This window comes from Microtus oregoni, unplaced genomic scaffold, assembly GCF_018167655.1.
Source record: "Microtus oregoni isolate MIOR12 unplaced genomic scaffold, Mior012 000002F_ref0000024, whole genome shotgun sequence".
NCBI lineage: Eukaryota > Metazoa > Chordata > Mammalia > Rodentia > Cricetidae > Microtus > Microtus oregoni.
Window position 1 is genome coordinate 64,856,280 of NW_024543061.1, and position 27,985 is coordinate 64,884,264.

Here is a 27,985-nt window from a genome sequence, read left to right on the forward strand (position 1 = left end):
AAAGGCCTGCACCACCACCGCCCGGCCCTGTTTTGTTTTTTAAATTCTGTTTAGGGCAGGAGAGTTGGCTTGGGGTTAAGAGCACTTGTTCCTCTTGTAGAGGACCCACGTTTGATTCTCAGCACCCACATGATGGTTTACAACCACCTGTAACTCCAGCCCCCGGTGAGCTGATGCTCTTCTGGTACCAAGCATGCAGGTGGTGCACACACATACATGCAGACAAATGATTATACACATAAAACAATAAAGTAGATGCATCTGAAGAGGACTTCCAGAGGACCTGGCTTCTCTCTCTAGCATCCACATGGCAGCTTGCAACCGTGGATGACTCCAGCGACTCTTCTAACCCCTGCAGGCTTCTTCATGCATGTGGTGCACAGACACACACCCAGGCATGCACAAACACAGATTTTATTTTATTTATTTATTTTTTTTGATTTTTGAGACAGGGTTTCTCTGTAGCTTTTTGGTTCCTGTCCTGGAACTAGCTCTTGTAGACCAGGCTGGCCTCGAACTCACAGAGATCCGCCCGCCTCTGCCTCCTGAGTGCTGGGATTAAAGGCGTGCGCCACCACCGCCTGGCTCACAGATTTTTTTTTAAAATATTTATTTATTTATTTATTATATTATGTGTATAGCTTTCTTTCCACGTGTGCCTGCAAGCCAGAAGGGGGTGCCAGGTCTCATTATAGATGGCTGTAAGCCACCATGTGGTTGCTGGGAATTGAACTCAGGACCTCTGGAAGAGCAGTTAGTGCTCTTAACCTCTGAGCCATCTCTCCAGCCCTCACAGATTTTTTTGAAAAGATATATTTGTTTTTATTTTGTGTGCATTCTTGCTTTTCTTGCATGTTTGTCTGTGTACCACATGCCTGCGCCTGATGCCCAAGGAGGTCAGAAGAGGGTATTGGGATAAGCTATAGATGGTTATGAGCTGCCAAGTGGGTGCCAAGAGCCAAGTCCAGGTCCTTTGGAAGAGCAATCTTAGCTACTGAGCCATCTCTCCAGCATTCCTGTTTTGTATTTTTGATAGTAGACTTCATAATCCACAATTTTTATATGCTGAGTTGTGTGTATCCATAACATACCTCATAGAAACGAACACAGGAGACGTCTCCTACAGCTGAGGGAGTGTCACCTAAGAATCACAAACCCCTGGCAACTGTCTGAAGGGTCCAAACCTTAATTTCTGATTATACCACGGTGGGGTGTAGCCCTGGCAGGCCTCTGAGGGCCCCTGCTTCACACCTTGAAGTTGCAAGTTGGAGCAGTAAGAAATGAGGGCGCAGGGATCTGTTGGGACAATGGAGAAAGACAAGAAAGTAGAAAAGCTTGGCTGTGTAGACACAAAGTGCGTTTATTTGGACAGTGTCAAGAGTTTGTGAGCAGTGGCCGGCCCTGCCCTCTTCCCCTCTCCCTTCACTTGCTCCCTTTGACTGTGGTGTTAGCCTCCACTCAGACAAGTCTGCCCTCCTGTTGTTGCCTCCCTTTTCATCAGCCCAGGGTCAGTCTTCTCGACAGGGAAGGAAGGCAGAGACCAGCACCTCACTCCCACACATGGTGCCTCCTTCAGGCCTTTTTCAGTCCCACAGCTCAGCACAGAGTCCTCACAGTAGCTAGAACACTGGTACTCTGCTTTTTCCTTGGAAGCAAGAGAGCAGCTACCTGGAGTGCCTCATAGTCATGGCAGGTCTTGACACAGAAACAGAGAGAAAACAGAAGAAGATTGGTTTCAAATGGAATACTTCCAAAAGCAGGAATTGGGGACACAGTGGAAATACCTGGAACCCGGCACTTTGGGCTTCAACTCTGGTGCGGGGGGAGGGCAAGTACTTAGGAGTGGGGTTCATATACAGACTCACCTTGCTGTCTCCAGAGTTTCAGAAACAACAGCGCAAGAACGAAGAGAACGGTGGCAAAAAAGACTCCAAAGACTGTTGTTGGCTCTGTGGGTGAGAAGGAGCACCCTCCCCTTAGGAAGCGAGCACTGCTGTGGGTGCTTGTGCATCTTCACGGGAGCCCTGGGCCCACCCACGCTGCAGGCCTGCACTTGTTCAAGACTCTCAGATTTGTGTGTTGTTTTCTGCCTCTTTTCACATCAGGATTTGTTCTAAGACAGGGTTTCCCTGACATCCAAACTGGCTTTGAACTTAGGCTCCTGCTGCAGGCTTCTAGTCTGATTATGGGCACACACACACACCACTAATCCCCCATTCCACCTCAGACATTTGAAAATGTTTTACAAAAGAGACTGAGTGACTAACAGCAAATAGCTGGGAATAATGTGAACTCTAACAAAATTTGAGCTCTGGGAAAGCTCATAGTCTGGTGAGAAACCAAATGATGTCTTGGGCTCTCAAATACTTTCATTTTGAGGTTCATATCCTTTTCTGCTTAAAACTGCAACATTCTGTGGCTTTTGGGATGAAGTTCTAGCATGTGGTCCATTGAGATTATAGGGCGTAAGCTTGTAAGGGCATTCAGCTTGCCTGCTGGTCACATTTTCTCTTTCACTGTTTACTGGTGGAGAACCTTGGGCAAACTGCTCAGTGTTGCAAATACCAGCTTATCATCTGTAAGTGTTGGGCATGGCGATGGTATCTGTAGTCCCAGTTATTTGGGAGGCTGAGTAGGAGGATTGCTTGGGCAGAGGAGTTTGAGGCCAGCCTGAATAACAGTAAGATCCATTTCCAAAAATAAATAGGTGTAATGTGTGATATCATACTTAAAAGTTGAGAATATTGGGAGTGGAGAGTTGGCTAAGCAGTTAAGAGCACTTGTTGCTCTTGCAGAGGACTAGGGGTTCCATTCCAAGCCCCACATGGTAGCTGACAACCATCTGTAGCTCCAGTCCGAAGGGATCTGATGACCCCTTCTGGCCTCCATGAGCGTCACATGCACATGGTGCACTTCTATGCAGGAAAAACGCTCAAACTCATGAAATATTAAAAACAGTCTAGAGAGTTGAGTTTCCAATGTCTGGTCACGTAAATGTGCAGATGTAACTACCTTGAAGTATCATTGTCTCTTGCTCCTTTTCTCATATGCCCTCGGCTATAGCCATGCTCCCTAAGTTCTGTAGGCTATTGTACAATCTGGTGTTCACATGGGCTGTGCTCTGGTCATAAGGGCTCCCTTCTTGCTGAACTAGCTCCTAGTGGGAAGGAGCAGCACGCTCCTCTCCAGCCCAAGCTTATTATTTGGAGACTGGGGATTTGTAGCAATAGTGGCTGCCCCTCTGGGAGAGGTAAGTCAAGGGTGGAACCGAGCAAGAGCATGGGCATCTGCACGAGGCTGAAGATGACCCGGAAGTAGGGGAGTCTCAAGTGGAGGAAGAGATAGGACACTCCCAATACCTGTGTCGGGCAAAACCTGCATGCTGACTCTCAGCGGCTCCTCCAGGGAGATGTGGGTAACTTGGCAGATGTAAGTGGCGCCTGCCAGGCCGGGCTCAGCTGTCACGGTGGAAGAGATGCTGTAGGTCCCCATCATGCTTTGCCTGATGCTGGAGAAGGAGGCCCCAGAGACTTGGGCTGGAATTCCACCCTGCTCCTCCCTAATCCATGTCACCACCACATCCAGAGGGTAATAGCCAGCGGCACTGCAGATCAGGGAGGGGGGCAGATCCTTGTTTGCCAAGTTCAGTTGTACTTTGGGGGGAGCTGGAGAAAGATTGTAGAGGTGGCTGATCAGGGCCCACAGAGGAGCCTGCAGCCTCTGAGAGTGAAGGTAGGTTGTGGAGACAGAAACATCTCCATCTTCCAGGGGCTCAACCTGGATGTGGGTCATGAGTGCAATCATTTCTGGAACTTTAAAGTCAATGACAGGCCAGCATGATTCCACCCCCACCTCCCAGACAGGGTTTCTCTAGCTTTAGAGCCTGTCCTGGAACTCATTCTGTAGACCAGGCTGGCCTCGAACTCAGAGAGATCACCTCACCCGTCTCTGCATCCCAAGCACTGGAATTAAAGGCGTGCACCACCACTGCCCAGCCCCCCCCCCTTTTAAATAGAGCTGGGAATTCCACCTAGGGTCTTGTACAAGCAAGTGCTGTGCCACTGAGCCACAACAGGCAACCTCCTTGGTTTGCTCCTTATCATCCCTGCAAGCAGTGATTGCTCCTTGTGATGAGAGCATTCCCTCTGCCTGCCCTTGACTGACTACCGCCCCCTCAGGAAGTATTGGGAGCAAAGCATGGAGTTCCTTGAGCCCACAGATCTCCAGAGAAGCCAGGAACGTTAAGCACACAGGACTGTCTTTCCAATGGGAAAGATGGAAATCCTGTTCTGACATCCAGAAAGCTGAGAATTAGGAGTGACAGCCTGGTGATCCGTGTCAACTGTTGGCCCAGGCCATATCAAGTTCTTACAACCAAGACTAGTAGTCTAAATGACCCTATGGCTAGAGGCTCCACCAAGCTCCCATAACCAGCTCCAGAGATACCTAATAGTCTAAATGGCCCTTACAGTCTCTGTATAGCCAGAGCTATACAATTCCAAGCTCCCGCAACCAGGTCGAGGTGGCTAATAGCCCAAATGACTTTTACATTTCCAGTATGACAGACCAGGCCAGAGCCTTCTCTAGGCCCTTAAGCTAGTACAGGTAGCCTATCTCTAGAACCAATCTTCTTGGGAGAAGTGACAGTTCTGATGTAATTACGGGGGACTGTATTACACCAGGAAACTCTTCCCAGATGACACCGTGTTTAAATTTGTTGATGTCACCCTCTGCAAGTCTGACCCAAGTTGACAACGTCAGTGTGAACTGAGTTTTCATTCTTACCTCTTCATGGTTCGCTTCCCTGCCTAGACACCCTCAGGGTCCCCTCAAGAAGTGGTGAGGGACTGAAATTACAGCTGGCCAGCCAGGGCTGCAAGATTCAGGACTATTTCTTGGGGGAGTTATCTCGGCATTCAGTGGGGACTCCTTATCAGATGCCATCTGTGCCTCCAGGATGAAGACTGTATTTGAGCTGTGGGAACGGCATTCTTTTTCTCAGGAGATTCCCTCTGGGTTTGGATTCTAGTCTGGGAAAGACTCCCCATAGGCACCCCTCTTTCCCCTTTCCCCAGAATAACCCAGGCCAGCAGGCCTTACCTAGGATGTCAAGGGGGATGATTTGTTGAGCTTGGTAAGGAGAGGTAGTGATCTGGCAGATGTAGGTTCCCTCATCCTTCAGAGTGAGGTTGGCTAAGGTGAGCGAGGCATCTCCAGCCGCGTGCAGCTGCTCAGGCTCCAGCGTTGCGCCCTTGCGCATAGCCTGCACCTGCCCTGCCTTCCAGCTGTACACCAGCTGCCCGCTGCCTTTGTGCTGCAGCCGCCACTCCACCCCAATGAGGTCCAAGCTGGGTGCCATGGAGAAACTGCAGTGCAAGATCACAGGGGACCCCAGCAGGCGATTCAGGGCTTGGGTCTCTGACGTCACCTGGAACTCCACTGTGGAGAGAATAAAAGGTGACTTGTGGACTGTTTCCTCCCCGGGTCACATGGCCTCTGAGCAGTGGGCAGACAGCTTCTCCATCTCCCTGCCTCGAACAGTGGCACCTATTGAGTTCATTTCCTGTCCTGCAAATAAATGGGGCTCTGCCAGGGCACCCGTGGGAGCCTGAACTCTGGGTCCTCCTGCTTAGGTCCCCAGTGCTAGGACTGCAGGTGTACACAGCCCCACCAGCTTTACTACTTAATTCTTCCGTGTCTAAAATACGGTTAAGTTCTTTGTGCACCGGATCCCTTGTTACTATGAGTAGCGCACTGCCCAGCCTTGATACGCTTCTGGGATCCTTGTTTGGTGGTTATGACTCTCAGCTCTAAGCTATAGCTGTGCATAGGAAGGAACATCTGGGGGTGAAGTGCTGTGGTCCCTATGGTCTAGTCAGTTCAAAGGGAGAATGTCTATTTTAGCAGAGGCAGAGAGGAAGTGGGACAAGATGAATCTCTGGTAAGACTGGTCAAGACCGTGTGGGTCTATGCTATTTCACCTATTGGTCGGTTTGGTTTTGTTATTGTTGTTGTTGGGTTTTTTGTTTTTGTTGTTTTGGAGACAGAGTTTCTCTGTGTAACTCTAGCTGTCCTGGAACTCACTCTGTAGTCCAGGCTGGCCTTGAACTCTCAGATCCACCTGCCTCTGCCTCCTGAGTGCTGGGATTACAGTCGCGCACCACCACAGTGTGGCTTTATTTTTAGGTTTAAATCATCTCAAAAAGGGAGAAGCACTGAGCCACACAAGACCTGTGGTCGATGCTGGACATCTTTTCTGATGCGTCAAGGTTCATTTAGATAGGGCTGTAGAGGCAGTGGAAATGGTAGTGCCTACTTGGACTGTCAGTGACTCAGGAGGCATAACAGGATCATGAGTTCAAGGCCTGCCTGGGCACTTTGCTGAGAGTTCCCATTTCACAATAAAACTGAAAAAGAAGTCGCAGCTGTAGGCCAGCGCAGAGTAGCTGTTTAGCATGCACAAGGCTCTAGGCTCAATCTTCAGCACAGACAAAGTAATTATAAAGGTTAATGTCTTATGGCTTTCCAGGGATCGGAGAGGAGCTCCCCCACATCTCCATCCTTTGTGGATTTGGATGTCTCCCTTTAGAGGCAAAATATTGAACTGGACTCTTCAGATACCTGCTACCATGTTCCTAATTTCTTTGCGCCTCGTAGGTGGTGCTAAATGGGAGAGGACAAGGACTGGTTATTATCATTATTAATTAAATTTTTTCAACTATTTTACATCCCGTCCAGCTTCTTCTCCCTCCTCTCCTTCCGCTCCCTCCCCCATCCCTTTACCCACCTCCATCCACTCCCCATCTGTCTAGTCTCCCTTGGGTGTCAACAAAGCATGGCCCAGCAAGTTGAAGCAGGACCAAGCTCCTCCCTTAGGGCTGGGCTTTGTTAATAAGAGGTAGGGAACAAATTCTGTCTCCCTGTGCTCTGTTGAAAGTGCTGTGAGAAACCAGAGCTGTGTGGCTTTTCAGTGAGAGAAAACAGGTGTTTGGCTAAAGAAGAGAGCGGTGGCCACAGGTGTAGACAGAAGAGCCTCATTTCCCCACGACAGCCCAGTGAGAGAAAAGTCATCTCCATTTTGGAGAAAATACCTGATGGTTTTTATATTTTGACCCTTAATCAAGTAAGAATCTCCCAGGGGGGCTGGAGAGATAGCTCAGAGGTTAAGAGCATTGCCTGCTCTTCCAAAGGTCCTGAGTTCAATTCCCAGCAACCACATGGTGGCTCACAACCATCTGTAATGAGGTCTGGTGCCCTCTTCTGGCTTGCAGAATATTGTATACATGACAAATAAATAAATATTTAAAAAAAAAAAAAAAGAATCTCCCAGGGTCCCCTGTTCTGGGACTCAGGATATTTTAGAAGGAAAAGATGAAGGTCTATATTGTGGTACCCCAAGAGGACCTATGTGATAGATTATAGACTTTATTTCTTCCTTCTATCCCAGCTCTCACAACTAAAAGAAAGAAACTTGGGGCCACTGAGATGGCACAGTGGGTAAAGGGGCTTGCTGCCAAGGCTAGTGAACAGAGTTCAGTCCCTGAACCCGCACGGTGGAAGGGGAGAACCAACTCCCACAAGTTGTTCTCTGACCTCTACCTATGGGCTGTGGCATGTGCGCGCACACACACACACACACACACACACACACACACGCAAAGTGTAATAAAAACATAAAAGGAAACCTCGTAACCTCGTGCCGCTGCTTTTGATTTTCTCACCTGCAACCTTGACCGTACCCTGGGGACTCAGGGGTAGGTTCTGCGTAGGGTGCCAGACAGCTCCAGTTTCAGCATCTTCTAGAGTCTTCATCACCATGGAGACACTGGGTCCCCCTCTAGATACCTGCACGTTGCTCATGAACCAAGCTGCTCTCTCTGAAGTGGCCTCTGGTCTAGCATGGAGGAAGTACTGGGAGATCTCACAGGTCACCACCTTCCCACTGCAGTCCGCATGGAGCAAGGCCTCTGCCTGAGGGATCTGTACCAAGTCCACTGGGGAGAAGGGTGGTCACAGAAGTGATATTAGACAGACACCCCTAGGCGGGTGGGAAGTAGGGGTGGGTAGATATGACAGGGACTTGAGCTGTCCCCACGGAGGAAGCCTAGGAAGGAAGAAGGCTTTTACCTGAGGCCTCGAAGATAACAGGCTGGTCGTCTTTGTCCACTGTGCTGGCTTGGAAATCAGTGATGTCGTCTAGGGAGCCATCATCCGGCACTGGCACCTGCTTCAGCACAAGCAGGGCCCTCTCCCTGTCCCCCTTGCTGGCAAAAGCCCCTCGATGCCTGTCTTCTGTCACCAAGAAGCAGTCCAAGACTATGTCAGTGGGCTGCCACGGTCTCTCTGCTGTGGGGGGCTCTGCAGGAACAGTGAGATGAACACCTTCTTCCTCCATATTTGCCGCCCACCCCTTTCCAAACCATGGGCTGATCACCAGGTAAGGACTTCTGGGTCCTGCTGTCTTGGTGCCATTTCATCCAAAAACCCAACTTCTAGGGAGGCACCTGCCACTCAGGCAGCTACTCAGGGAATTATTTAAGTTCGGGATCTGTCCTGCTCAGAGTCGGGGATTTATGCTTCTAAATTTTTACAGTCCAACTGTGGAATACAAGGAAAAAATTTTTGAAAGGTGTTCCCAGTAAAACAAAACAAAAACAAAAAGGAACAAATCCTGCCACGGGGGAGAGGAGCTGGGCTCTTGCTGTTCCTAGGGACGCTGACAGCCATTTTCCCAACCTGCCCAGAGTCCTCTGCATTCTGCCATTGCTGTGACCTCTAGCCTCCTGCTCCAGAGTCACCTCCCCAGTGATTCTTTAGTCTGGGAAGCCCCTTCTCCTTCTAGGGTGCAGTGCTGTCTCCGATGAAATGGTGGCACCCTGCCTTTTCCACAGAGAAAGTCCCTCTACTCCTTCTGTGAGTTCTCAGCTGTACCCCTCTCCAAATTGGCTCCTCATGTCGTCTTGTTAAGCCACACTCATCTGCTGGGCTTAGAAGGCAATAGGAAGTTGTTGTTCTGACTCCCTTAGCTCAAGGCTTCCTTCCCCCACCACGGAGCCAGACCTCGGCACTCACCAGTCCCAGCTGCCCCAGAGAGAGCCAGACAGAGCAGCAGACACCAGCTGGGCTCCGAGCCCATGGAGGCTGCTCTCAGGCTCCTCCTCGCTGGCTGCCTTCTCCACGGTTCCTCTGCTACAGATCCCGGGCTGAAGAGAGGATTCTTTGGAGCGCCCCTCTCTTGGCTAGCCGCTTGTGCTCTCTTCCCCTACTAGATCTCAGTCCGCTTCTCTTTCGCTTTCACTTCGACTGTCTTTGTCGCCTGAAACCATTAGCAGCAGCGGCCAGAACCCTCCTCGCTGTCCTTCTGTCCACCCTGCACCCAAGAAATCCCCAGGTGATTTCAAAACCTGTTTTGTTTCCCCGTCAACTCTAAGACAAGGCAGGAGAGGGGATGGAGTCAGAAGAGAGATCTGCAGGACTCGGGACCCTTCATTCTTTTAGGTCCCTGTGGAATCCTGTTGGTCTGCCCAGGTGACAACTCGCTGTTCAGATCCTTGACTCCACGGGTGAGGTGGGGTGTGGCCTGGCTGTGGGATTGCCGTCTCAGGAAGCTGGAGAGCTACAGTGTGTGGAGTTTCACTTTCAATTGTATTAGTGTGTGTGGTGTATTCATGTGTGGGGTGAGGGTGCACAGTCACCTGTGTGTGGAGGGTCAGTGTGACCTGTGCACCTTCTCCACGACTCCTCCTTATTCTCTTGAGATAGGGGCTCTCTCTGAACCTGGGATTGTTTGGTGGCCAACAAGTGCCAGTGATGTCCTGTCTCCACTCCAACCCCTGCCCTGCCCTCCTGGCACCCCTTGAATTACAAGCACACAGGGCCACATAGAGTTTTTGTTTGTTTTCCCTTATTTTCTTATGTAAGGACTGGCTTTTTCTTTTTCTCTGGTGAAGGGTGCTAGAACTCTCCCTTCATACTTCTTCCCCTGTCATCCCTTCCTCCTTTTCCTCCCCCCCCCTTTTTTTTTGTAGGAAGGGAAATGACTTGTAGAACGTTCACAGTTGTTACTGGAGCCCCTGGCCATGAGGCCTGACTCTGGGTTCCAATGCCTGTCTACACTGAGAGAAAAGGACAGTGGATACAGAAATAGAAAATGAATTTATTTACAGCTTGGGCTTAAACGGAGAGAACGTCTCAGTCTCTGCTTTGCCCACGGCAGTGTCACAACTTCCCGAGAAGACGGAACCAAAGCAGGAAGTATGTGTGTCTGCAGATAGTGTCCTTTGTGGCAGGTGAGACCTTCCGGCCCCAGGGCTTCTGCGGGTCTTCTGCTGGTGGCCTGGTCAAAAAGTTTTTATTATTATTATTATTTTATTTTTAATCTTGTGTCTGTGTGTCTGAATGTTTTGTGCTTGTAGGTGGCAGAGGAGGTCGAAGGTGTCGGATTCCCTGAAGCTGGAGTTACAGGTGGTCTTGAGCCACCTGCTGGTTCTGGGAATCAAACTCTGGTCCTCTGGAAGGACAATATGTGCTCTTCACCGCTGAGCCATCTCTCCAGTCCTTCGTGGGCCGTTTTCACCCTTAGCATGTAATTTTGCAAGCCAGAGGGCTTCATTTATATGAAGTGTGTTTTCCAGCTAGAGCCTGGGCCTCCCCAAGATTGCTGACCACACATTGGGGATCCTGTTCTCGTCACTCTCAGTCTCAGAAGGGCGGTGTGTCACGTGTACACAGGAAAGGGTTCTGATGACGATGGTAGATGGTAGGGGAGATCCCCCTGGATGGTGCCTCAGTGGAAAGGACCCCACCCCGTGCTGGCTCAGGGGTAGGAAGCAGGCTCAGGTTTCCGGTAGTCTTCTTGGATGGGGATGGCACTGCCCTCCTCCTCCCTGGGGCAGCTGTAAGGACAGGTCTCTTCAGGTTCCGCCTGGTCATCTCCATCTGTGGAAAGACAACGGGCCAAGGCATGGTCAGCAGTAGGGAGGGTGGGGATGAAGCTGAGAAGAGAAAAGCGGGGTGGAAGGTAGGGACCGTGAAGGGGAGAGTAGGGTGGAGTCGGGATGGGGTCTCAGGTGAGGCTAGCAGGGCTGAGATGGTGGGCTGGGGAAGGAGGGGCGGCTGATCTCTTACTTGATCCGTGATTCCTTCTTTGATGGAAGAACAAGATTCCTCCCAGGATGAAGACAAGAAACATGCTGGAGAAGGTCACGAAGATTCGGATACAGTCTGAACTGCACAGGGGTCTCCGGGCTGTGATAGGCATGGGTGCCCAGGCTTTGCGGGAGGGTCTAACCTTGGACTCCCTCAGCCCAATCTGTTTTTCCCTCCATTATCAGCCTTCTGCTCGACCAGTCCCCCATCTCCTAATCCATGGCTAGATCATGCTTTCCCCTTCTTTGCCTCCCGCTCTGTCTTTCTGTCTGTCTGCCCCCCCCCCACACTTCTCCTTTGTGTGTAGTGAGTACTCGTGTGTGCATTCAGAGTCCAGCATGCTCCCTCTCTGAACTGGAAATGTGGCTCTGTCTCTGCCTCTGAATGCTGAGGTTACACACATATTACTCTGGTCCTTAACTCATGCTCAGCAAGCACCCGTATCCACGGAACTTTCCTGCAGCTCTGTACCCCTATTCTTCACCCATGCTTAGGGGTTTCCCAGTCGCTGCTCCCTTGGCCTCTTTCATCTTCCCTTTCTCTGAGGAATGGGGATTAGCAGGGAGGAAACTCACATGGCCAGTGGGTGTAGAGAGCTGAGTCAGGAGGCTGACTGGTGTGTGCAGGCCAGATCGTCCTGGGCTCCGGCATCACTGGAAGAAACAGACAGAATCTATCACAGCAGAAAACCTGCCCTCCTTCCCCTCCAACCTCCGGAGGATGCACTGGACCGAAAGCCTATGATTCTGCAGGAGGGAGACAGAAGGAAGACAAGCCGGCCCAGAGCCTAGTTATGTGTAAGTGCAGATCGGGTAGTGCTAGGTGGGCTGCCCCACTGCCCCCAGCGAACTGGACAACGGGCAGCTTGCTACATACCTTGGGCATAAGGTAGGTGGGTGGGTGGAGGGTGTGAGCCCGAGGCCTCCGACGGCTGTGTGGTCAGCGCAGGCTTTAGAGGAGGGTCACACTCCATACATTCCTTGTCCCTGCACTCCAGGCCCTTGGAGCAGGCACACTCGGCGTTGGCAGTAACTGTGCAGTTGCGAATGAGAGGACCTTGGGAGAGGGGAGGGCCAGGAGAAACAGGGTACAGCAGGCCTTCAGGGACCTGAACCTGTTCAAAGGACGCGAATGTTTCCCCATTTCCATCACCTCCTCCTTGCCCACCCCGCCCCTCCCTCACTGCCACCTGCTACCTTGCTATTGTTTTTGAAGAAGAATGGTTGACAGACAATTCACGGGCTCAGAAACAGGAACTGAAAGTCGGAGATTGTATGATTTCCTTTCCTACTCTCCTCTACTTTACAGCTTTTGATTGGCATGTCATATACTTCTGTAGAGGTATATGGAGCGTCCAAGAATAAGAACACAGAAATGGAGGTCCCAGAAATAAGAATGGAGAAATAACGAAATATAAAGTTGTAAGCTTAGGAGAATGAGAGCAGGCTGTCAGCAGCTGTCTCAGCAGCTTAAGGATCAACTATTAACCGTGGGTTACTTTGCTTTACACCGGCAGCTCTGTCTGCAAGACTCAGGGTCCTCTGCAAAGTGAGGGTCAGCTTTTAGATCCCCCCCCCCCCCCCCCCCCCCGCCGCTACTCATGACCAGCAACTGACAAGAGCTGAGTTAACTTTTTTTTTTTTTTGACTTTTCGAGACAGGGTTTCTCCGTAGCTTTTTGGTTCCTGTCCTGGAACTAGCTCTTGTAGACCAGGCTGGCCTCGAACTCACAGAGATCCACCTGCCTCTGCCTCCCGAGTGCTGGGATTAAAGGCGTGCGCCACCACTGCCCGGCCTGAGTTAACTTTTAAATGACGGGACGTACGTGACTTTCTGGTTGTGCATTGTCCCGTACCCTTCCTGGCTATGTGAAACTGGCAATATCAGGGGAGTGTGGAGCTTTGGTAAACACCATCAGAAAGTGCCAGAAAGAAACAAATACAAACACTAGTTTAACTGAAAAACCCTGTTAACAGAAATTGTAAAAAAAAAAAAAAAAGTAATTTGTATCTGAGTTTTACCTTGAGATTGTAAAAATTCTTTTGTTCATGCCTAACGCTTGCTTCTTATTATAAAAAGGGAATTTGAAAACTGCCCATGACCACAGCTACAGAAGCCCAGTCTCTGGCTGTGCTCACAGGTATAGCTGAGAAGTTTTAGTGCTTTTAGTGCCCCATGGAGATATTTTCTTCTTTTTCTAGAATTTGCTTCTAGTTTAATAGACTTTGGTGGTCTGTCTCCCATCTTTGTGTGATGTGAGAACCCAACAATATTCACATCATAAGTGCAAAGCTTAATTAAGATTCAGGACAAGGGCAGAGCGATGGCTCAGCAGGTGCCCAGTGCCAAGCCTGACAACCTAGGTTCAGTCCTTGGGGCCCACGTGTTGGAAGAAGAGAACCGACTCCTTCAAGTTGTCCTCTGACTTCCACCAGAGAACTGTGGCTGGCATGCCCTCCTTCCACACAAGTAAACAAACAAATGTAATTTAAAAGTTAAAAAACCTGCCAGGTGTCGGGGTGCACACCTTTAATCCCAGCTCTCGGGAGGTAGGAGTAGGAGGAACTCTATGCATTCGGGGCCAGCTGGGTGTGAGTTTTAGGACAGCCAGGGCTACATAGTGATCTCTTTAAAAAAATAATTTTAAAAGTACAAATTAGACGCATGGGTACAACCAGCAGCACGTTAAAGACAGAACACAGTCCTCTTTTGTCTTCTTACCACAAAGCCCTCACAAAGCAGCCATTACCATGACTTCTGCCACCGCAGGACAACTGTGCTTGCCTCTGAGCCTTCTGTGTGGTATGAATGGAATCAGGCCATGTGACCTCATTTCTGTCTGGCTTCTTTTACTTAACCCTTTGTGAACTTCACCTATGCTCTTGGCTCTAACTACAGATCATTCTTTCTCGAGGCTGCGTAGTACTCCATTGTGTGGCTATACCGCCATGCCTGTATCCATCCAATCTACTGCCAGTGCACATTTGAGGAGTCGCTCGTTCTTAGCCGTTAGGGACAGCGTCCCTATGATTCCCATTCGTTTTTTTAACTTTATCAGACTAGCTTGATGGTAGGCCTCCACTGCTCTTAAAATAGAAAGTTTAGTCTAATGTAGGACCAGTGCCGGTTAGACCTGGGGTTGGGGGTGGGGGTGGGGGTGGGGTGACTCCCTGGAAGGCAGCAACATCTGGATGTGGGACAGCACTCTGGGAATTCCTGCAGGTAGAAGAGGGATGTAGAAGCAGTGGATGGCAAAGGCCTACATCAACTCTGACAATTTTCTTCTGCTTTTGGCTTATCAGGACAGAAAGGACAATTCCTCTATGGTCCTATGGCCTCTCTTCTGAATTCTGATCAAGTTGCTATAAAACCTTAGTTCCTCTGTGGCCTGTTAGGAATTGTGAGTCAGCCTGGACCAGGATCTGCTTAGGGAGAGTGGGAGAAGCCTGGGAAGTGGTGGGGACGAATGTGGAGGGGGATGGTTCGGGATACCGCTGGGTGGGCTGCTGACACTGGACGGAAGTGCTCTTGTCTTCAGTTGGGAGTACCGGGAACTTAGGGGTCTGGACTGTACCTGAACTGACCACAGACTTCCCCTAGGGAAGGCCAGACCCAGTGGACCTGCTCTCTGTTGCCTCCGCTGGCTGCCTGATCTCTTGGATTAGGTTGAGACCGACAGACAAAGGTGCTGGAGCCAACCTGGGACACAGCGAGGGGTTGAGGGCAGACAGCAGAAGGCCTTTTGACTAGGCTACAGAGTGAGCCAGGAGCTTTGTTTGATTAAGGAATTCCCAACCCTGAGGAGGCTGCTGCCGGGGAGAGAGAGAATCTTATTTCTAAGTTTCTTTAGGAATATTTCTGTTGCTTTGCTGGGCATGGTGGCACATGCCTTTAATCCCAGAATTTAGAGACAGATGGATCCTGGAAGAGGCCAGTTTGGTCTATGCAGTACTCCAGGTCAACCTAGACTATATAGAGAAAACCTGTCACAAAAACAAAAAACAAAACCAGCCAACCAACAACAACAAAACCATGTTGCTTTTATTATGATTTTGTTCTTGTTGGTGTATAAGAAGATGGGATGTTTCATGAATCTATGGTGCACAGGGCCGTGTTAATCTTTGTATCTTTTCAGTTTTAGCAATATGCTGCTGAAGAGAACCCTTGACTATGACCTATGACTAACAAACACCCTTTAAGGCTGCGCTGGGGATCGAGCCCAACTGTTGAGTTGTGGAAAACAAAAAAAAATTTTGACAGGGTTTCTCTGGGTATCTCTGGCTATTCTGGAACTAGCTATGTAGACCATGTTAGTCTCAATTTCACAAAGATCCACCTGCCTCTGGGTTTAAAGGCGTACACTACCAAACCTGGCTCAAGGTTTTGCTTTTTTAAAAGAGTATAATATTAAGTTGGGAGGTATTGGAACACACCTTTAGTTCCAGCTCTTGGAGGGCAGAGGCAGGTGGATCTTTGTGAGTTCCGGGTCAGCCTGGCCTACAGGGCAAGCTCTAGGACAGCTAGGGCTACTCAGAGACCCCTGTCTTGAAAAAAAAATTAAAAGACAATTTAGTGAAGTCACACATTTAAGTCACATCTAAGACTTGCTGGGATATAGGACAAACTACTTATATAAAATGTTACCACTTGGACACATAACTCTCTTTGATTTAGACACAGTGTAATATGTTTGTAGGAATTATCTGAAATCCCCACAGACAAGGTTTCGTTATTATATTTGCTGTAGTATAGCCTTCTGGGATGCTCCTCTTAAATTGTTGTTAGAGCCAGCAGGGCAGTGGTGGCACATGCCTTTAATCCCAGCACTTGGGAGGCAGAGGCAGGCGAATCTCTATGAGCTCAAGGCCAGCCTGGTCTACAGAGCGAGTTCCAGGACAGGCTCCAAAGCTACACAGAAAAACCTGTCTTGAAAAACAAAAAACAAAACAAAACAAACAAATTGCCGTTAGAATTTACTCTCTAGTTGCCTCTGCTTCCAGAACACATTGTCTTCTGACGTTACTAAAACCAATTTATACTTCCTACAGAGGTTTTTTTCAATAGCAATTAAATTTTTTTTATGCATGTGAAAAAGTGTCTCGCTAGCAACCGTTATTTCAAAGGGGCCTCTTTAAAGTGCGCCCCGTCTAGTGTACGCTAACACAGACTTCCTGGATCCGCAGCAGAGGTGGGGAAATGACAGCGGAGTCTGAAAAGAGAGCTATAGATACCCTACCTCTTCATTTGTAGAGAGCAGACATTTATAAATCAAAAAGGACAGGTCTATCTGCCTTTTCCCCAAAATGCCTTTTGTGCAAAAAAGCCAGGGGGAACCTGGCTTCTGATGTTATTTCCTAACTCCAAGTTCTGAACAGCTGTCCTGCAAGTGTTGTGGGAATACAGGAACATGGGTGGTTCATTGGCTAGAAGTTGCTTTTTTGAGACCTTGGTTTCTGGAACTATCCCTTCTTACATTATATATTTTCTTCTTCTTCTTCTTCTTCTTCTTCTTCTTCTTCTTCTTCTTCCTCCTCCTCCTCCTCCTCCTCCTCCTCCTCCTCCTCCTTCTTTTCCTCCTTTTCAAGACAGGGTTTCTCTATGTAACAGTCATGACTGTCCTGAAACTCACAGAGATCTGCCCGCCTCTGCCTCCCAAGTGCTGGGATTAAAGGCATGCGCCACTACACCGAGAAAATTGTACCTTTTCATTTCTGTGTGTGCTCATGCATATATATGAACTCAGAGGACAGCTTACAAGTTGATTCTTTCCTTCTACCATATGGTCCAGGGAATGAAGTCAGGTCGCCATGTTTGGTGCCAAGTATCTTTGCCTACTGAGCCATCTCATTTGCCTTTTTGTTTGTTTGTTTTGTTTTTTGAGACACGGTCAGGCTGGTCTTGAACTCCTGTGATCAAGTGATCCTCCCGCATCCATCAGCCTTGTAGTTGGGATTGTGGGCATATGACACTACGCCATTTTATTGTCTCAGTCCTATCTACAGAGTCCTTCTCTCCAACCCTTCAAAACTGCACGTCTTCCATGAACCGCTGTCTCCCCACCCGCCCTGCCCAAGGCACACACACCCTGTTTCAGCCTTAATTCCATTTCCCATGTGCCTCAAAGCAGCTGAAGCTCTCTAGCACTAGCTACACCAGCATCGCAGCCCCGATGTGCTCAGTGCCACCTTTTGCACTCCGCGCCCCTCTTACCAGAGTTACAATGCCTGCAGCTCTCACAGTGGCGCCGGGCATGGTAGTCTGCAGAGAAGGAGACACCCGGTAGGCACGAGTCACACTGAGAAGCTGTTCTGTTCTGGCTGCAGTCTTTCACAAGGAAAGTACCTGTGAGCAGAGGGGCCAGAATCAAGGTCCAGGCAAGGTGATTCCTCCAGGCTCCGCAGGCTGCCTGACTTTGCTTGAGCTCAGTCTTAATCCTGTACTCCCCCCTTCATCTTAAACAGCATCTCAACAGCCCTGCTGAGCCCCCACTCTTACCGGGCTTGCACATCTGGCAGCAGAGTCCTCCCGGAGTCCGGTAATGTCTGGCTGGGCAGCTCTTGGAAGCTGAGGTAGCCGAGAGCCCTACCAAGGTCCCCAGCAGGCAGAGCCAGTAGGGAGGTGGCCAAGCCATGGCTACTGCCTAGAGAGACCTTTCCTGAGCCCCAGCCGCTGGTGCCTCCTGTGTGCTCTGGGCAGCAGCCACAGTACTTCCACTCGGGTGGTGAGCCAATCTCTAATAGCAGTTGTGGCTGGGTTTTGTTTTTTCTTTTTTTTTCCCTTCTCACAGCAGCCTCCACCCCCTCTTCTTTTCCGCAACCTGGAGAGGCTGTGAAGGGGCAAACCCAACGCTGCTGTTCTTCACAGACACGTGCCCTTCTTGGCTTCCACCACCCGAGCTCAGTGGCTAGCCCATCTGCATACGCTGCTTTTACAGGAGAGGGTGCTGCACACACGTGCAGCCGCCTGTCCTGTACACAGGGCTGGACACTAGCTGCCCTCATCCGTCCCGGGCGTGTCTCCTCGCTCACACACGTCCCTTTCAGAGATGACCAGCTGAAAAGAGTAAAGGAGACTGCAGGCTATTTCTGAAGATTAGGGAGGTCAGATCAGGTTTAGAATCATGACACTTTCGGATTCTGCTCTGCATAAAACTGGTGCCACAAAACACTCCATTAGAGGTGGGGCGACACAGTGGTCTTGTATGTCCCAAGGTAGCCTCAAATTTGTGTTATAGCTGAGGATGACTTTGAACTTCTGATCTTTCTGCCCCCATCTCCTGAGTGCTGCTGGTGTTACAGGGGTGCACACCATGTCACCGCTGCTGGTGTTACAGGGGTGCACACCATGTCACCGCTGCTGGTGTTACAGGGGTGCACACCATGTCACCGCTGCTGGTGTTACAGGGGTGCACACCATGTCACCGCTGCTGGTGTTGCAGGGGTGCACACCATGTCACCGCTGCTGGTGTTACAGGGGTGCACACCATGTCACCGCTGCTGGTGTTACAGGGGTGCACACCATGTCACCGCTGCTGGTGTTACAGGGGTGCACACCATGTCACCGCTGCTGGTGTTACAGGGGTGTATTATCATGTCACCGCTGCTGATGTTACAGGGGTGCACACCATGTCACTGCTGCTGGTGTTACAGGGGTGCACCACCACACCAGGTTTATGTGGTGCTAAGGAGAGACCCAAAGACTTTTTCATCCTGGGCAAACATTACCATCTGAACTATATCCCCCTCCCTGAACACAACACACATGCAGCAAAGCTGTTGCATGTACAGAGGGGAGGAGTCATAACGACAACCAGCCTTGTATACCTTGCATCACTGAGGTTTGGTTTTATGACCACACAGGTTCTTCCAGCATTGCTTGTAATTAAAGGTCAAGGGTTAGCCCAGTGTCTCCCATGTCCCCTTCTGTGCTGGAAGATCACCCTGTAGCCCTTGGGTGTATGCGTGTGTGTGTGCAGGTGCTTGTGTCTATGTGGATGCACATACGTGTGCATGTGTGTGTGCAGGTGCTTGCTTGTGTCTATGTGGATGCACATACGTGTGCATGTGTGTGTACAGGTGCTTGTGTCTATGTGGATGCACATACGTGTGCATGTGTGTGTACAGGTGCTTGTGTCTATGTGGATGCACATACGTGTGCATGTGTGTGTACAGGTGCTTGTGTCTATGTGGATGCACATACGTGTGCATGTGTATGTAGAGGTGCTTGTGTCTATGTGGATGCACATACGTGTGTGTGTGTACAGGTGCTTGTGTCTATGTGGATGCACATACGTGTGCATGTGTGTGTACAGGTGCTTGTGTCTATGTGGATGCACATATGTGTGCATGTGTGTACAGGTGCTTGTGTCTGTGTGGATGCACATACGTGCATGTGTGTATACATAGCTTGTGTCTATGTGGATGCACATACGTGTGCATGTGTGTGTACAGGTGCTTGTGTCTGTGTGGATGCACATACGTGTGCATGTGTGTGTACAGGTGCTTGTGTCTGTGTGGATGCACATACGTGTGTGTGTGTACATAGCTTGTGTCTATGTGGATACACATACGTGTGTGTGTGTGTACAGGTGCTTGTGTCTATGTGGATGCACATACGTGTGCATGTGTGTACAGGTGCTTGTGTCTGTGTGGATGCACATATGTGTGCATGTGTGTGTACAGGTGCTTGTGTCTGTGTGGATGCACATACGTGTGCATGTGTGTGTACAGGTGCTTGTGTCTGTGTGGATGCACATACGTGTGCATGTATGTACAGGTGCTTGTGTCTATGTGGATGCACATACGTGTGCATGTGTATGTAGAGGTACTTGTGTCTATGTGGATGCACATACGTGTGTGTGTACAGGTACTTGTGTCTATGTGGATGCACATACGTGTGCATGTGTGTAGAGGTCAGGAGACAGCCTTGTTTTCGTTCCTCAGGCACATCTATTATTATTATTATTATTATTGTTATTATTTTGAGGTAGGATTTCTCACTGGCCCATAGAGGAGGCTGGCTGACCAGCAAACCATCAAACCTTGGCTTTTCATTTTTCCACTCCTCTCGCACAGAGACAAGATGAGTACATGCCACCGTACACAGTCGTCTTTAAAAACATGGGATTTGGGGTCAAACTCAGGCCCTTATGCTTTCCTGCTGCCACTCCACCCAGATTTCCTTTCCTTTTCATGCCAGCCCCTGACCCAGATGTGACCCACTGGCCGTGGGACCTTCTCCAACCATCCTCCTTGATCTAATCCCACTTTTATCCTTTTAGCCCGTGACATAGATACGACCCACTGCCTGCCAAGACCCTTGCCAACTCTCCTGCTTGACTTAATCCCATTTTTATCCTTCCTTCCTGCTTCTGGCTGGGTTGGTCACTGGTGTTCTCAGGCACCTGAACCATATCCCCTCATGGCCTAGGACACCTGGGGTTGAAGGTGGGCTCCTATGTGGGCCTCTGGGTAATCTGATTTGAGACTCTTGGAGTCTCTGCTCTTGAGTTGTTTGAACCTTTGAACTCCCCCACTCTTTCCTCGGTGACTTATCTCAAGCTTCTCATTTGGGGGCTTCACAGTTGTTTCCGAGCTGCTGGTGAAATGTCGCTGTCATGTGGTCGCACCGGGGGGACGCTAGATCTGTTCTCTCTATCTTGCGCTTCAGTTTCCTGTCTCTTCATTTTTTCCACCCTCCTTCTTCCCCCGCCACCCCCCGCCAAGCCCTTCAAGGGTCCACTCAAGCTAGGAGCCACAGGGTGTTATGATTTATACAGTTGCTCCAGGGAAGCCACCCTCCACCACGTGCCCGTCATAGACCGTGACAACGTTGGGACTGGAGGAATTTGGTTCCTGGTTCCCAGGCTCCAACATCATCCCCATTAACATAAACCTTAAGGCAGATGTGGTGGGGGTGGGTAGCTAATAGTTGGCCCTTCAGGAAGAGGTGCAACCCTGGCATTGAGGGACTTCAGAGAGAACGTTGCGGAAAGGGGGCTTGGAGCGCATGGAGAATAACATCCTGACGGGGACGGACAGTAAACTGCAAACTGCGTACTCACCTAAGGCTTCCATTCCTGGAGTCAAAGGCTGACTTCCTCTTCCATGTCTTCCTCCACAAGGGTCAGGATAAGAACAGGGCCTGCCTGGTTCTCCTGCAGTATCTCGGGTATTATGCTTTGATGTGAAGTGTCCCCACAAGGGTCATTCATTGAAGACTTTAGCCCAAGCATGCTATTAGGAGTTTATCTATGGAGTTCTCCTTTGATGAGTTCATGACTAAATAGGAAGTAGACCAAGTCAGAGTTAGTGGCTCACTGGGATCAAGCCTTTGAAGGCTGTGTCTTGCCCCCAGCTTCCTCCCTCCCTCCCTCCCTCCCTCCCCCTCCTCCTCCCCTCTTTCTCCTCTGTGTGTCTCTATCTAGCTGCCGTGAAGTAAGTAGCTTTGGTCTGCCTCACCCTTTCACCATAAAGTACCGCTTTACCACAGGTCCAGAAACAATGGCACTGGCAACCATAGTTGACATCTCTGAGACTGTGAGCCCAAAACAAGTAAGTCCTTTCTCCACTGAAGTCATTTGCTCAAGTATTTTGCCACAACCCTGAGAACCAACATACCTTCATCTCCATATTCTTTTTATCATAAAACTGGAACTCTGAAGCTGGACATGATCATGCATATCCATGTAGAGCCCTAGGTCCTCAGAAGACTGAGTTGGAGGACCATTTGAGTCCGGGAGTTCTAGACCATCCTGGCCAAAATAGTGAGACCCTGTCTCCCTCTCTCCTATACCCATATGTAAACCAAAACTCCATACCTATTAAATGATAACATTCTAATTTTCCTTCTTCTTAGCTCTTCATATACTTACTGATATTTGTGTTTCTTCTTTGGAGAAATGTTTATTAAGTTTTTTGTTTGTGGTTTAATCATTTTTATTTTAGTTATTATTTTAGATACCAATATTTTATTGGAAAATGTTTTTGAAAATTTTTTAATAATTAAAATTTTTAATTAATAATTCATTTAATGTGTATGGATGCCTTTTTCCTTCCCCTGGCAGGAATGAAGATATCCTTTGTCTACACAAATAATTGCAAAACTGGTCCTCAAGAAACTGGAATTTCCCCAGGAATCGCATGCTGGAAGAAGGAAAAGCCTGAAGCTTGTGTCAGCCAGAGGAGGGTCTAGCCTCCCAGTGTTACTCACATCTAGAGAACTAAATGTGTCAGATGGAAAAGGTCAGTTAAAATCACTGTGGAGTCAGGGGTGCTAATCACGTGTCCCTGAGATGCGATGCTTATCTCGAATCATCAGGTGAACCCGACCTCATCGTACAGGTTTCTCTCTCCTCCCTCATTTATTTTGAGACAGTTTCTCTGTGTAGCCTTGGTTGTCCTTGAACTCACTTTGTCAACCAGGCTGACCTCGAATCCAGACTCCACCTGCCCCTCCTCTCCACTGCTGGGATTAGAGTCATGCTGGACGTATCTCAATGGTTTCTATATGGAAATAGAAGAGCAAAAGAGGTGGTCGCCTGAGGACTCAGCCCAACATTGCTGATTTGGAAGATGAAAGATGAGATCTGTGAGCCTCAGGATGTCCAGGAAAAAGAAGCAGTTGCCACCCAGTGACCCCAGCTGGAACGAGCCAAGAGAAACCCATCTTGTCCTGTTTTGCCACGCTGGGGACTGAAGTCAGGGGCTCACATATGCTAGGCAAGTATTCTATCTCTGAGCTGCATCCCTGCCTGATGCCTAGTTTCGACTTCTGTCTTATAAAACCTGAAGGCAGCCGGGTGGTGGTGGCGCACGGCTTTAATACCAGCACTTGGGAGGCAGAGGCAGGCGGATCTCTGTGAGTTCGAGACCAGCCTGGTCTACAAGAGCTAGTTCCAGGACAGGCTCCAAAACCACGGAGAAACCCTGTCTCGAAAAAAACCAACCCCCCCCCCCCCAAAAAAAAAAAACAAAAAAAAAACCTGAAGGCAGGAACTGAAGCCGAGGTCATAGAGGAACACTGCTAACTGGCTTGCTCCTCAGGGCTTGCTCAGCCTGCTTATTTATACAACCTAGAACTGCCTTCCTAGGGGTGGCACTGCCCACAGTAGGTTGGAGCCTTCTACATCAATTAGCAATCAAGAAAATGCCCCGCGACATGGCCACAGACCAATATAATCTGACGGAGGTGTCCTCTTCTCAGGTAAGTCGAATTGAAAACCAATGTTAGCCCTCACAATGGCAGAATTCTTATCTAACATGCTCGAAACACTGGGCTCCATTCAGAGCTCTGACCCCAGAAATTAGGAAGCAGGCAAGCAGTTTGGCGAGGGTGCTTTTCTCATCTGAGCTGGTCATTAAAACCAATACCTACACTCAACCAAATCTACTAATCACAGTATAAAAAGTATTGTGGTAAGAGTTTTAAAATATAACGAAACCCACTGAAACTCATTGCTCTTACTAAATATATTAGTATTAATGTTTTCTCAAGTTGTACAAAATGTTGTTATACATTAATATTTTAGTGACAACAAATAGATCTTTTATATTGCAAACAAGCAAATGTTTTATTGTTACTGTTTTTCTCACAGTTACCTCATCTTTATGTTTTTGAATTGTGAACATGTAATTTTGTCTCACTTTTTAAGATCTCTATGTATTTATATAGAATCTGTACTTGAATATGTAAATTTGTGAGTATAGTTTAATAAAATGTATAATAAAAATGTATAATTGGAGCTATGTGTGAAAATTATTTTATAAATGCTACTTAAGACCAAAAATGTTCAAAAAAATCAAGCTGGAACTAACTGAAGACTCCCCGGGCTGGTTCCCACAGTGTTGGAAGGTCTTTGCAGTCCTCCAGGGAGAGACACCGTCGATGGCATTGCCCAGAGATGACTACTGAATGCCACGATACTGACCTGCCTGACAGGGTACTGTCTGCTGCTCTAACAGCAGCGTGAAGGTTATGGGGCCAACCAACCAGTTTCCGATTTGATTTGAGGCCTATTCCACAAGAGGCAATTCATGCCTGGTGTGACAAATGGATCGGGAGGTCACAGGCCTGACAGGACAGCCTGCCACTGTTTCGCTGAATGGACATGTTGTCAAGCTGCCCTCTGATCTACAAATTTATACCCATTAATCAGAGCTTGCCTCAGTTTGCTTTCTATTGCTGTGATGGGACAATGACCAAAAGCGACTTGGGAATGAATAAGCAGCAAACCTTTATTTTCCATAGTACTCGACATTTCTTTCTGATTTTAATTGCAATTTATTTTAAAGATAGGATGATAGGCATCTACCCCCATGCTCAGTTTATAAAGTGCTGAATATCAAACCTAGCACTGAGGGCTTTCTAGGGAGCAATCTGTTATGTAGTGATACTTCATTTGTATTTTAATAAATAAAGCTTGCCTGGAGGTCAGAGAGTAAAACAGGCCCACTGGTCAGCCTTACAGACCAGGCAGTGGTGACAAACACATTTAATCCTAGTAGCCACAATAGTTTGCCACAGAAACCGGGCAGTGCATGCCTTTAATCCCAGTGGTGCACACCTTTAATCCCAGCCCTAGAGAGGACTACAGAATGGGAGGAGACAGCTCCCAGGCTCAGGCTCATTCTGAGATTCCTGGAGGCAGGATCGTCATTTCAGACTGAGGTCGAGGTAAGAGTCAGTGGCTGACTAGTTTGCTTTTCTGTCCTTCAAGTTGAAGCCCAATTTCTCTCTCTCTTTGAGTTTTTGTTAATTCTGCTTCACCATTAACTGGGCTACATATGTCCCCTGTGCCCCTTTCTTTTTGGAGAGCTGAACGCTGATGTGCAAGAATGCGGTGCAACATTTCAGGATGTTTCTTGTGGGAGTTAAAGTCACATCTTCTGGGGGCTGTCTTTGTGGTTTTCTCTCTCGCTTTCTGTCTTAGGGCCTGTTGACACTTGGGACTGCGTGCAATGCATGGTTTAGAGAGTTAATGCTGATGTGAAGTGAAGCTAATTTATGAAATCAGACATCACGTGAATTAAAGTTTTTAGTCTGTCCGGGAAGAGTAAGAGCAGGAAAGCAAATCCTCAAAGATGCCAGGCAAGGGATGAGAGAAAGATGTGGCTGTCAAGGGAGCAGTCTTGAGCTGGATCTGAGGAGTGTTCCTGGAGCCCTGAAGCCTCTGTGTTGGGAGATCCTGGGGTTGGCAGTGAGGTTGACTTTCAGAACCGGATAGGTGAGTATTGCAAATGCTTCTACACTTTCCATGACCTGAATCATCTCTGCATGTCCAAGAGCCCCCAAATTGAGTTTCATCTGCCTGGGAATAGCATAAGTGAACTACCTTCCCTTGTTTGGGTACTCGATAGATACTTCTGCCTTTTTCCCCTTCATTGGTGCCTGAGATGGCAAGTCCCAAGCATGGGGTTGAAGGAACAGCAATTAACCTGGAAACTGACCAATGGCGTATGACGAGACAGAGGTGGCTCACCGAGGTGAACACACTACAGTATGCAGCACTGTTGTGGAATATTGTTTTAACTATGTGGAGCTGTGTTACCTTTGTTTATGCTCCATTTGTTTGATTATGTAGAGATGTGTTGCTGCTTCACCTTGCCCGCCTAAGGCACCTGATTGGTCTAATAAAGAGCGGAATGGCCAATAGCTAGGCAGAGAAGGGACAGGCAGGGTTGGCAGGCAGAGAGGAGGAGGAGAAATCAAGGCTCAAGAGGAAAACAGGAGAGAAGAAGGAGGAGAGAATGAGGGAGAAAGAGAGGAACACGCCAGGGGCCAGAAGCCAGGCAGTCAGACATGGATACAGCAGGAAAGTAAGATTGAAAGGAAGGAGGAGAGGGAGGGAGGAGGGAGGAGGAAGGGAAGAATGGAGGGAGAGAAGGAGGGAGGAGGGAAGGAAGGAAGAAAAGAGGAAGGAAGGTAAAAACCCCCAAGGCAAAACATACAAGAAGAGAAACAGATAATGGGACAAGCATAAGATAAGGCCAAGCTTTCAGAACTAACGAGAAGCCTCTGGGTCGTTATTTGGGAGCTGGTTGTTGGCCCCACCCCGAGAAGAAGCCTGGCTCACAGCACTCAGGCCCCAGGTATTGCTCTCTTCATTCCTCACAATGTGGAAAGGGGTTTGAAGGAGGGGTACCGCCCCCCTTCACAGGGCTTCAGGGGCTCCTGACTTGCTCCTGTGTCTGAGTGACTCCTCTTGCTGACAGGCAACGCATGGCAGATCTAACCAGCCTCCACACGCACACACCCGACGCTCTCTGAGACCGAAGTGCTGGGAGACCTACCACACGCCTACATTCCCCCTCTGTCCTCTGAGTGTCCTCTGAATGAGTTCACTTCCTGGGGTGGAACTGCAAAGAGCCGGGCTGCGGAGCCAAAGCCAGGTGGGTAGGTTTTCAGGAATGTTATAAACGAGAGGCTGTGCTGCAGCTTCAAACTGGCGAACCGGCCGTGGCAGGATGCTTATGACCGACAGTGTAAACCAGCAAATGCGAAGCATGAGATGCTACCCACAGCGGAAGCCAGCTGTTAAATACTGACCCTTCTGCTCCAGCTCCCGGCTGGCAAGGATGAGAACTGATGGCTGCTCCTCTTCAATGTTTGGATCCTAGAGAGCCAGTATTTCTTCCTGTCTGGACAGCAGGCCTCCCCTGGATGACATGCGCATGCGTGCGAAACTCCCGTCTTCAGGGGCTGAGCAACCGAGGATCCTCGATTGGCAGAACTGGACGAGAGAAGGCCAAACATTCATAACTAATAAGAAATCTCTGTGTCATGATTTGGGAGCTGGTTGGTAGCCCAAAAGGTGCTTCACCCTCTTCTTTACAGTATCTGAACCACAGGTTATGTTTAAAATATACATAATGGTCATCATTTTAGCTATTTCTAAATGTATATTTACTATGGTTACTTTTTGGCTTATTTGTTTATTTATTTTTATTTAGACAGGGTCTCACTGTGTAGCCCTGGATGGCCTGGAACTCACCATGTAGACCAGGGCTGGCCTTGAACTAACAGAGATCCTCTTGCTTCTGATGCCAAGTGCTGGGACTAAAGGTACGGGTCGCCACTCCAGAGAGCACATTGTGTACTTCAATCAAGACAGTGTGTGAAGACTGGGTTCCTGTCCAGTCCTCTTCCAAGAATGGAGTGGGCAGACAGCAATAAGAGTTACTGTATTGTCTGTTCCTATAGACAGTTCGGGGTGGACAACTTTAAATGGGGTAAAACAAGTTAAAGCCGATCGCAACATGGGATACTTTAGTGATGCTAGGTCCCAGGCTAGCACCCTGGAAGTATTACATACAAAGGTTTTGAAGGTGCCGGGTGCCCATCAAGAGCCACCCTCGTGGAGTAAGTCTGTAGTTCTGAGGAGTTTGTAGTCTGATGTCTGTGGTCTGGAAACTGCTGCAGGAATTCCCATCATCTGCCAAAGCCTGGAGTTTAGGAGGCAGAGCAGGAATGAGGTCCGGAGGCTGGCTTTCTCAAGCTAAGAGCTTTCTCCTCTGAACTCTGACTCATTCTGTGTTCTGAAGCTTAGATTTATAGAGGGCCCTGATAGGCTGAATGTGGGCATGAAAATAGGGTGAAAAATAGAACCAATCATGGAAGATGTGATCAAATCTGATAAAGGAGGGAGAATCTGAGCCCCCCCCCCCCAAAGTTGCTAACAGTTCGCGATTAGGCGTGAGAGTCTGTCTCTGCTGTCATTGTCCCCATCAGCTCTGGTGGTCCCCGCGGAACTGCTTTCTTTTGCCTGCTTTCTTTAGCAGGGCATGCTTTGTGGTTCCTCCTGTGCTATGGGTTACTAGCTGTGAGCTTCCTGGGATGTC

The 27,985-nt window shown here is 48.9% G+C and overlaps 2 protein-coding genes across 2 annotated transcripts; both read right to left on the reverse strand.

Moving 5' to 3' along the window:
- Positions 1-1,340: 1,340 nt before the first annotated feature.
- Tapbpl (TAP binding protein like) lies at positions 1,341-9,567 on the reverse strand. The gene is made up of 7 exons (XM_041678624.1): positions 9,073-9,567; positions 8,128-8,358; positions 7,722-7,994; positions 5,101-5,439; positions 3,360-3,665; positions 1,866-1,949; positions 1,341-1,695 (listed from the first exon to the last, which is right to left on the reverse strand). The coding sequence occupies exons 1-7, from the start codon at positions 9,134-9,136 to the stop codon at positions 1,685-1,687; spliced, it is 1,308 nt and encodes a 435-aa protein (XP_041534558.1). The 5' UTR covers positions 9,137-9,567; the 3' UTR covers positions 1,341-1,684.
- A 1,120-nt stretch (positions 9,568-10,687) lies between these two features.
- On the reverse strand, positions 10,688-27,164 carry Cd27 (CD27 molecule). Its single transcript, XM_041678758.1, has 9 exons — positions 27,139-27,164; positions 26,694-26,877; positions 21,211-21,427; positions 17,643-18,200; positions 17,358-17,489; positions 12,025-12,204; positions 11,724-11,801; positions 11,128-11,247; positions 10,688-10,938 (listed from the first exon to the last, which is right to left on the reverse strand). Exons 4-9 carry the CDS (start codon positions 17,776-17,778, stop codon positions 10,817-10,819), a joined length of 768 nt encoding a protein of 255 aa, XP_041534692.1. The 5' UTR covers positions 17,779-18,200; positions 21,211-21,427; positions 26,694-26,877; positions 27,139-27,164; the 3' UTR covers positions 10,688-10,816.
- Positions 27,165-27,985: the final 821 nt, after the last annotated feature.